The sequence below is a fragment of the Colias croceus genome, chromosome 20, assembly GCF_905220415.1.
Source record: "Colias croceus chromosome 20, ilColCroc2.1".
In the NCBI taxonomy this organism is placed as follows: domain Eukaryota; kingdom Metazoa; phylum Arthropoda; class Insecta; order Lepidoptera; family Pieridae; genus Colias; species Colias croceus.
The window spans coordinates 2,298,412-2,308,157 of record NC_059556.1 but is presented as its reverse complement, the minus strand read 5'-3'; the positions used below and the strand labels follow the sequence as shown (position 1 = coordinate 2,308,157).

At 33.4% G+C, this 9,746-nt stretch overlaps 3 protein-coding genes across 3 annotated transcripts; all 3 read right to left on the bottom strand.

Moving 5' to 3' along the window:
- Positions 1-764: 764 nt before the first annotated feature.
- LOC123700862 lies at positions 765-1,978 on the bottom strand. Its single transcript, XM_045648218.1, has 3 exons — positions 1,892-1,978; positions 1,363-1,686; positions 765-915 (listed from the first exon to the last, which is right to left on the bottom strand). Exons 1-3 carry the CDS (start codon positions 1,914-1,916, stop codon positions 809-811), a joined length of 456 nt encoding a protein of 151 aa, XP_045504174.1. The 5' UTR covers positions 1,917-1,978; the 3' UTR covers positions 765-808.
- A 218-nt stretch (positions 1,979-2,196) lies between these two features.
- LOC123701025 lies at positions 2,197-2,937 on the bottom strand. Its single transcript, XM_045648436.1, has one exon. It carries the CDS (start codon positions 2,935-2,937, stop codon positions 2,197-2,199), a length of 741 nt encoding a protein of 246 aa, XP_045504392.1.
- A 5,211-nt stretch (positions 2,938-8,148) lies between these two features.
- Positions 8,149-9,332, bottom strand: LOC123700837. The gene has a single exon (XM_045648180.1). It carries the CDS (start codon positions 9,156-9,158, stop codon positions 8,187-8,189), a length of 972 nt encoding a protein of 323 aa, XP_045504136.1. The 5' UTR covers positions 9,159-9,332; the 3' UTR covers positions 8,149-8,186.
- Between the last annotated feature and the right edge of the window lie 414 nt (positions 9,333-9,746).

Genomic DNA, 9,746 nt, shown 5'->3' with positions numbered 1-9,746 from the left:
CGTATACTATAATTTATAATGTGTACTATTTAATGTAAAATGATCTAATGAACTAATGTAAATAATATATTGTTTAAATAATAACTTAGTTAAATTATAAAATTAGCATAATATAAATATATTGTATGCCAATTTGTTGGTGAATTGTGCGGACATGAAATTTATTATAAAAACTTTGTAACCACAACTCAACAAATAAATTTTCATTTCACTTCATTTTCAAAAAATAATCACATTATTCCATCTTAAGATCTCATATAATCCTATTGACTTTATAGTTTCTTCATTCTTCACAAGAGCATTCACGACTCATTAATTTCAAATAAACAAAAATCAAAAGCCATGTGGGCGATACTTGCAGCTTGCTGCGAGATATACGGAACTAGACCGATAAGCTGCGAGAACTGTCGCGAGTAGACGCAGTCATGTTTACACAATATGCTGTCGCAACTTCTCGCAAGAAGCGCTTGACAAACTGTCGCGACAGAACTTGCAACATAGTTTACACATGCAAGCTGCTGTCAGACAGACTGTCGGACAGTTCTTGCAGAAGTTTACTTGCAGGTGGAAACGGGGCCTAACGATTTCTCTGCAGCCCCATTTTTGAATCACGCAAGACTCTTTTATCAAAATAAGGCTAAGAATTTTTGTTAAATGGTTTTAATATGATGAAATTTATGGTTATGGATGAACAACACATTGGAATAAACAAAAACCATAATAATTGTAAGTATAAATTCTTTCATAAAGTAAATGAAACACAGTTTTGTTTTTACACTTTAATGTTATTGCTCTTGTAATTTAGACTTTAGTCATTATAATACTTAGGGTCATTGTAATCAAACTCCATCTGACTGTTGTCTCTTCTTGATTGAAACTCCCAAGGACAAATCTCATTCAAAATGACTCGAAAACCTAAAAAAAAAAATGGAATGTAGGTAGGTATATTGGGAAATCCTAAATCCAGGTAAGATAAGGGTGCCCTATCAATGTAGTCTTGTTGATAAATGGATTCGTCGAATTAATTTAGATAATGTTTAAAGTTTTATGTTAAAAAATAGCTGAATATTCACGAATCACGGCTTCGCCCGTATGGTCAAAGAAAGTTAATAGTTATAGCGCCATCTATGGGAATTTTTAATAAGCGCATCTTGATAATTTAAGATCTTCCGTGGATCATCCCATAAGAATAAGCGGATGTTCTACCAAGGTACAACTTCCTTAACACTCTAAATATCTCCAGACTCTACACACAATAAAATCACTCAGTTGAAAAAAACATCGACGACGATCGACGCGAAAGAAGGACAAACAAACAAACAATAATAACGTTGTAATATTAGTAGATGAACAAATACTTACCCGTATCAAATCTACAATTATGTTTAAGTACGTCGCATTGATTTTTGAACGATACTACATTGCCCGTATTAAAATTGCAGGCACATACCGGACTCAAATTATCTTGATCCTGGCATACCATTAAAGAACAACTGTATGCTTTTAAAGCTGTTGGATCGTCATCATTTATGGGTGTTGTTGTTAATCCATAATGTTTTAATGTAGAGAAATAAGGATCAATTTCTGGACTCAAAATAAGAGGGTTAATGTTCGCAAAGGGTGTTTGCCGATACTGTATAAAACGATAAGCTTGTGTTGATTCCATATAAAATGTTAGAAGAATTGCTGGAAAATGAAAGAAAAAAATTATTCGTCTATTGATAATGTAAATAGCCACTTAGATATATTTAACTATATAGCTCTGCCTAGTGCCTTGGCATTTGGTACATAATATATTATAGCCTGTCTTACAAACAAACAAACTCTTCAGCTTGATAGTAGGATAGTTACGATAATCAATCGATTTATTTATATAGAAGGTATGTCTTACCTGAACAATAAGTAAAAAAGCCCATATTTTACAACAACAAATTATGTTTTTAGTATAAAAAAACTAGTCCGAATAAAAATGGGCAAATAAAACAATGTCACGCACGTTTTCTATTAAATACATGTCAGAAAATGTAACGGACATCAGGATATTATATTTGCAAAGTAATGAATTAAACACGCATTAAAAAACATTGATTTATTACTTACTTTACTAAAAAATAATCTAGTACAATTTACTACACCCATCGAATCTACAATATAAAAATTATGGAAAAGTTCTTACGCACCCTACTTACTTACTTATTAATTATTTTCACTGTCATAATATGCATCGTACCCTTGCGAATCAGAATAACCACTGTAATCCTTTTCTGCACTTCCTTTGTCCGATGTGCCCTTTTTACCGTAAATTCCCTTATTTCTCACGTGATGAAACTGTCCCTTGTCGAAGCCTAAGCCCCCAGAAACATCATAGGCAAATCCTTTCGCGCCAACTTTCTTAATATCACCACTTACTTCGTCGTCTTCATAGAATTCCTTGTCCTTCTTGTATTCATCTTTATGTTGCACTCTGTGAAAGCCTCTAGTTTTTGTGCCTTTCTTGTACTTTCTATTTTCAGTTCCTTTTACTCCGACTGCTTTTAAAGCTTCTCCTTCAGCAACGCCATACACTTCACTATCATCATACGATCCATCATCTTTTACGCCGAGACTTTTAAAGAATTTCTTCAAATCTTCAATATTATAATTAACTTTAGCTCCTTTATTTTCTGTGTTCTTCTTCTTAAACGCTGATGTTTTCTTCTTCGTCTTATCTTTTCCTTTATCATCTCCGCTCTCTAGGAATTTCAAATAATCTTCTAGATCTTTGGAGTTGTATTTAAGATCAGATACATCTGTATTGTCGAAGTCGAGCGTGTCCAAGTTCACGGGCGTCGCTTCAACCCAATAACTTATCAATGTCAGCGATACAAGAACGAATTTCTTTTGCATTTTTCTCTCTGTCGGATCTTGCGCAATTGGAGTGGATTGCGACACTGACATACATGTCCATTGTTTAGTTTATATAGCCTTTTATTGGTCAAGGGTGTTTTTTTGAGATGATCAAATTGTCTGGTTCCGGGCTGTTGAACTTCTAATCAATATGCCCAATCGCGCGACGATTTGTGTCGATCAAGGATTGCCTCTTGAATTTAAATAGATAATATCATTTATTACTTAAATATCTTTAAGCTGATGAAAGGTAAGTACGGTTTTTATTGTTGGTTTAAATAAAGATAACTAGGTACATAATGTTTTTATTTTATTTTAAAAACTTTTAAAAAGGACTTGATATTTTTTTGTAGATTCTTGGTACTCACTTTCGTTCTTCTTAAATAATATGTACCTAAGTATGATATCTAAACTATAGTACATATCTGCTTTTCAGATAATATCAAGTAACAAAAACAATATTTCAAGTAATTTAGTCCTATTATGGCTCGGAAGACAAAAAATCGACGAGTGACAAAACATTCGTTAAAGATTCATTATTCACTTCTATATGGATTAAATATTATCAAATCATAATTGAATCGGCTAGCCACTAATTATGAGACAAGTTTTTTAGTATCGTGTGGTCATCATTTCTTCTAATAATAAAACATACCCTTTACATACACAATATGAAGTTTCTAATATCTATTGTATTGTATTAATTTCAATTATAATAAATAAACGGAATTACGTTAACGGATGTGCTGGTATTACAATTTTCTCAAATTTGTCAAGTTCACGATTGAATAAGCTCGTAATTTCCAACATTATCGTTCTTGGTCGTTGGCCAAAGACAATTTAATTATTTGGTAAATTAATTTCATTAATTTCACTAGCCGTGATTAATTTGGTAATATTTTATTTGGTACGTGAAGTCGGTGATTAGAAACTGAATTCATTGCCAAATTATCGGATTTTAATTAGTACCTAATGATTTAACTCATATTATGGTTAATTTTAACGTATTAAATATTTCTTTGAAATTCAGGAATAGGGCGTTCAGGAAGGTAATAAATAATAAGATATTAAGATATACTATGCTTCTTAATAAGAAACTATTTCCAATAACAAAAAGTCATGATATAGACTTTTTGTTATTGTATTTATTTTGACCTTGTTTTAATGTTTTTGGGTGAGCATTAACAAAGTAATGTTGAAATCTGAGTCAAACAATAATTTATAGTAAAACCTAAAGGTATAGAAACAGATTGTCGAAATTCTTAAAAAAATCCTTCCTTTTTGCCTGTACCGATATATTGTAGTTTATTGTCAATGCCTTGTTTATGTACTTACATTTCGTTATTTGAAGTTGATTATATACCATCTGTTAATATGTATGTAGGTATATTTAATTGCTTTTTAAGTTTGTACTTAGGTCCTATACAAAGATTTGGAATTAGGGTAGGTAGTTAGTAGTTACCTAATTTATTCTTTATTATTATATTTTATGCGTTTATTGAGGTTCTTGTGTGTGCTTTGTACGCATTATATTGAACAATATTAAGTACTTATAAAGATGAAGTCTTGTCGAAGAAACTAAAAATGTTTGTTGTATGACAAAAGGGTTTTACAAAATAATAGTCTAAGCTTTATATTTGTATCAACCTGTTATTGAGTTAAAAATAAATAATCTAATTATTATTGTTATTTCGTTTCGATTGTTAACCAGAAGTAATTGACATTATTTAATACTTAACTTAATTAGTGGATATTTGTTTTCCAAGCACTTTGTTTTTATCTTTACATTAGTGAAATTTCATTTACTTAAAAAGTTCACTCTTTTCTCTTTTCCACGAGTTTCGTCATGATTCTGAGTGAAATAATTGTTCGTTTTTAAGCAATGTAGGTATGTTTTTAAATACATAGTAACTTAAATAAAAGTATAAATGGATTATGTAAATAATGCACATTACATTGTTAATAATAAATTCGTTTATTCGGTAATAAATTAAAAATCACAGCGTCGTGTATCAAACATAACAAAATTACATTAGAGTTTAGTATCACAGAAAATTAAGCTATTCCTCGTCTTCGTCTTCATATTCGTATTCCTTTTCGTGACTTTTCCCGCCCTTTTTGCCGTAGCCTTCATGGTGATTGTAATTACTTTCTTCTCCCTCTTTACTCACATGGCCCGATTCACCATCGTCAATATGTCCTTTGTTGTGATAGCCAGACTTTCCAAAATCTCCTTTATCGAACCCAGACACCCCCTTTTCACCTTCCTTGTGACCTCCCTCATGCTCGCTATAATGCTTGCTGTCAGAGCCATGCTTCTTAAAATGGCCGCTGTTATCAGCAACGTCATAGAAGTCGTGGTCCTTTTTGAATTCGTCCTTATTGAAGACTTTGTGGTATCCAGTGATGTCCTCTCCTTTGCTGTGGTACTTCTTGTGTCCGTGGTCGCCGCCCTTGTAGCCCTTACCCGATTTATGATGCTTTCCATATGAGTCGGCTTCATCATGATGCGCTCCTTTCTCCCCACTGGCTTCACTGTGATGTCCTTCTTTGTGCACTTCTCCGTAATTGCCAGCTTGTCCTTTAGCAAAGTGACCTTTAGAATGGTATCCTTTACTTCCCTTTTCACCGTGAGCTTTGTGATGAGCTTCCTCATATTCGCTACCACCGCCGCCTTCATGACCTAGGCCGATTAAACCATCGCTGTACTCGGCAGATTCCTCTTCCGAGCTCTCATCTTCAGCGTCTTCGATAGCAATCGGTTTAGCAGCTATATATGGCAATGGGACAGGGGCGATATCGTAGGCTTCGATAGTTTTAATTGGTGCTGAAAGGGGTAAAGCTGGAAGGAAGTTTGGCTGCTGGTAATGCGCTCCTAACTGGATGAGACTGGCTGGGCCGTTGTGATCGTTCCTGTAAATGTATCCCGTAGCAGGAGGCACGCCAATCTGTACCGCTGACGTAGCAGCGGCGACACACAAAATTGTAATAGGGATCTTCATGTTGAGATGTTTATTGTACTGCTAGCTGTGCTGTAATAATTTCATAACTCGATTGCTCAATATTTATATCAGTGTTAAGTGCAGAAGGACCATGAGTGTTCCACTGCCACCTTTCTGGTAGCCATGTAACAGTTCGATTTGCGAGGTTAGAGGTGACAAAGAAGTTAGATAATGAAAAACTCTGTATTGTGCAATGTAGCGCTCGCCGCAAATTAGCCTATGTATTTTTTTGTTCCAGTTTAATAATTTATATTTTGGGACTCAGATTTATAAGTAAAATAATATTAGTTGTATTTTTAGTTATTTCTTAACTATATTATGCTATGTCAGATACCAAATAAAAATTAATAATATTTCGATTAATTAAAACATCATGCTTCACTCGCAAAATAAATATTTCTATAACTTGTGTGTTATTCTGATATATAATTTATCTACATCACTGTATCCTCAAAATCGGTTCATTGGTTTTGCATGAAAGAGTATATATACATATAAATTACTTGGAAATACATCCGGATACAATATGATACATACACACATTTTAGCGTTTATATAATATTAAAAAATTACTCCATAGTCGGATTAACTGGAAAACTCATTGTGAATCGAAACGTGGTCGATAAGTAACACACGTTCATATTATTTAATTGAACAAATGTATTAGTTAAATGAGTTTGAATTGTATTGCATATTATAATTTACTGCTGCTTACCTTTACCCCCCACTGCTGCGCCCACTTTGTCTAAAATCTGATAAATTATATACTAAAACCTTCCTCTTGAATCACTCTATCTATTAAAATAAATCGCATCAAAATCGGTTGCGTGGTTTTAAAGATTTAAGCATAGGACATAGGGACAGAGAAAGCGACTTTGTTTATAAAGCCAAAAACGAGATATATAAAGCCCAATTTCTATAGATATCTTTCAATGGTCAACCTACCATCATATTTTCAACCTACCTGAGCTTTTATGTGCTTTCATAAACTATTGTGAGAATGCTTATGTCTTTTTATAAAAAAATACTTTATTAAAAACCAAAAAGCAATGTTTATAGGTACTGTAGACTCAGATAGGTACTAACTAATCATATTTTATTTGCTCTCATTTTTCGATGTATGTTTTTGTTACCCTTTCACGCAAATACTGAACTGATAACAATTAAATTTAGTGCGCATGGTAACTTGGATTAACACAAAGGATAAGTTTTATCCCAGAAATCCCACGGGTACAGGAACTATATGAAAGCCAGTACAAAACATTTCGTTTGAGTCGACGTTACATGTGACGATTTTTCTCTGTTTTCAATCGGCTTAAGTGTTGTCGCTTTCAGTTTGCTGTTGCAGTTTGCGGTCTGCGGCCCGTCTCGGAATTGCACCTAACATTAAAATATGTAAACGGAAATTAGTTTATTATAACTAGGTAATACCACAGACTAATAATAATATACTAGGTAATACTGTCTCTGTTCATATTCATTGATCAAAATAATTATAAACCATTACTTATGCATGCTATGAAAATTTTTTTTTCAAATATAGTAACGCTTTTGCCTTTGTTATATAAAATAAATATGTAGGTACCTACTTATATAATCTATAAGTACTACTCTAAGAGTACTACTTATCGGATTTTCTCATTCGTGTAAGCGAGATTATTTCAATACTTACACAGCAAGCATTTCTACTTTAGCATGTAATTAATTAATGTTTTCCTTGAAAAAGTTATCTGTCTTTTATTACATTGTCTAGATATTTGAATCAGAAGAGCTCATAAAAATCCCTGCGAATAATAAATACCTAGCTCTTGCCCGCGGCCCGCGTTTCGTCCGCGTGGATTTTAGTTGTATGACTGTTACCGGCGACTTTCACAAGAGTATAATATAATACTCGCATGAAACCATGAGACTAATCACAAAGCTAGCTATTTGTATATTTATTGTAGTACATAAACCAATCTAATTGAAATCATCATTAACTTTCAAAGATCTGTTTCCATATTCTGATTTCCTTATCTGTTTCTAGATTCTGTAATATTTTAATACCCTCCATGAAAAGACACACACTAGCATAATATCTAACTGTGATAAAAATAAACAAGTAACTATGATAATTAACTTCTCAATATTTTTAATGTTTTTAAACAAATTTCATAATACAATTTGAGAATTTTAAAAATTCATGGGAAAGAACATAAATAAAAATTCAATATAAAGAGATCTTATTTTATACTTAAAATACATTAAATATATACAAAACTACGAAACATCAACAATAAAACAATACACACAGCCGGGTTAGTGCTTAACTTCATAGCTGAAGCTTTTACTTGCAGCCAGTCCGCTTTTAGTTGGGAAGTCTCCGTAGCTATTTGTTGTGCTATCTTCTTCGGAGTTTTCGCTGGTATTGTCATGTTCTGTTCCTTCAGCCCCCAAAGCATCGTGGTGTTCTGAACTATAAGCATGCCCATCTCTACTGCCCGCATGTCCGTAGTATTTTGGCTCATCGCTGTATTTGTAACTGTCTTTGATTGCGTCCTTATTGTTGTCCTTTTCATCAACTTTCTTGTATCGAAATGTGTTGCCTTCATCTTTGTGTTCTCTATATGAGCCGAACCCTTTATCATTATTATCGTGATTATATTCTTGATGTTTATAAAGCTTGCCGTATACATCACTATCGTAAGGCTTATCATGCTTTTTAGATAGATAGTAACTTTCAAACTTTTTATTATCGTAATCCCCTGCTCCTTGCTTTCCATAGCTATAATCTTTCTTTGGATTATAATCATGATGGACGTCATATCCATATTGTTTGCCGAAATCATCATTTTCACCACTTTTAAAACCGCCTAAGCTTTTTAAATAGTCGTCGAATGTAGAAGCGTATTCGTCGAAAAGCTTTCTATAGTCGTCATCAGCTATACCATCTACTGCATCTTCTGAATTCTCTTTAACTGGTATTACATGATCTTTGGCTTTAAGTGCAGCTTTGGTATCATCTTCTGCGAATGGAGAACTGATTGGAATTGGAGCAGCGAATGATTTTGGTTGTTCGTATAATTTTGATAGCTGTTCCATCACTTCGGTCTCACCCATTTTTGTAACGACAGCTTCCCCGTCGCTGCCTTTTTTATAAATGTATCCTGTAGCGGCTGGTTGAAGATCAGACCCGGTCCTGCGAACCATGACCGTTCGTTCGACTGTCTCCCGCATCTCCATGCAAGAGCCATGAGCAATTATAAGTAATAGAACAATACGACGTGGCATTATCTCAGCGTTTCGGTGCAGAAATGACGGCAAAGGTCTCAGCAAATATTTATATAGCGTTTATAATAGAGTATCGAACGTTGACATTCATCAATGGCCCGAATCTTGCTCTCTCGCGATTGCACAATGCTCTTCTGTGTCAATGATAATAAAAAACCTTTAATTTGTACGGTGCATGCCTGCTCGTTATGATAGTAAATGGGTCGTTTCTAGTGTATTGTCGATAAGTATATAAACTAATTGATACTTGTTATGCAGATCGACAACAATTTTATAATCGGTAATTAAAATTGTTTTATAGTGCAATTGACTTAACATCTATACATATAATAAATCTGTAGAAGGGTCAATTCTGTACATTGAAAATATTGAAAAAATAAATAGCAGGGGGTGTTACTGGATCGATACCAAGCCCAAATATGTGATTAAAAAATTTTTGTCTGTCTGTCTGTCTGTATGTTCAGGCATCACGTGAAAACTAACGGTTCGATTTCGATGAAACTTGGTATAATTATACCTTATTATCCTGGGCATAAAATAGGATACTTTTTATCCCGAAAAATACGTAGAAAAAAAAAAAATCTTAAT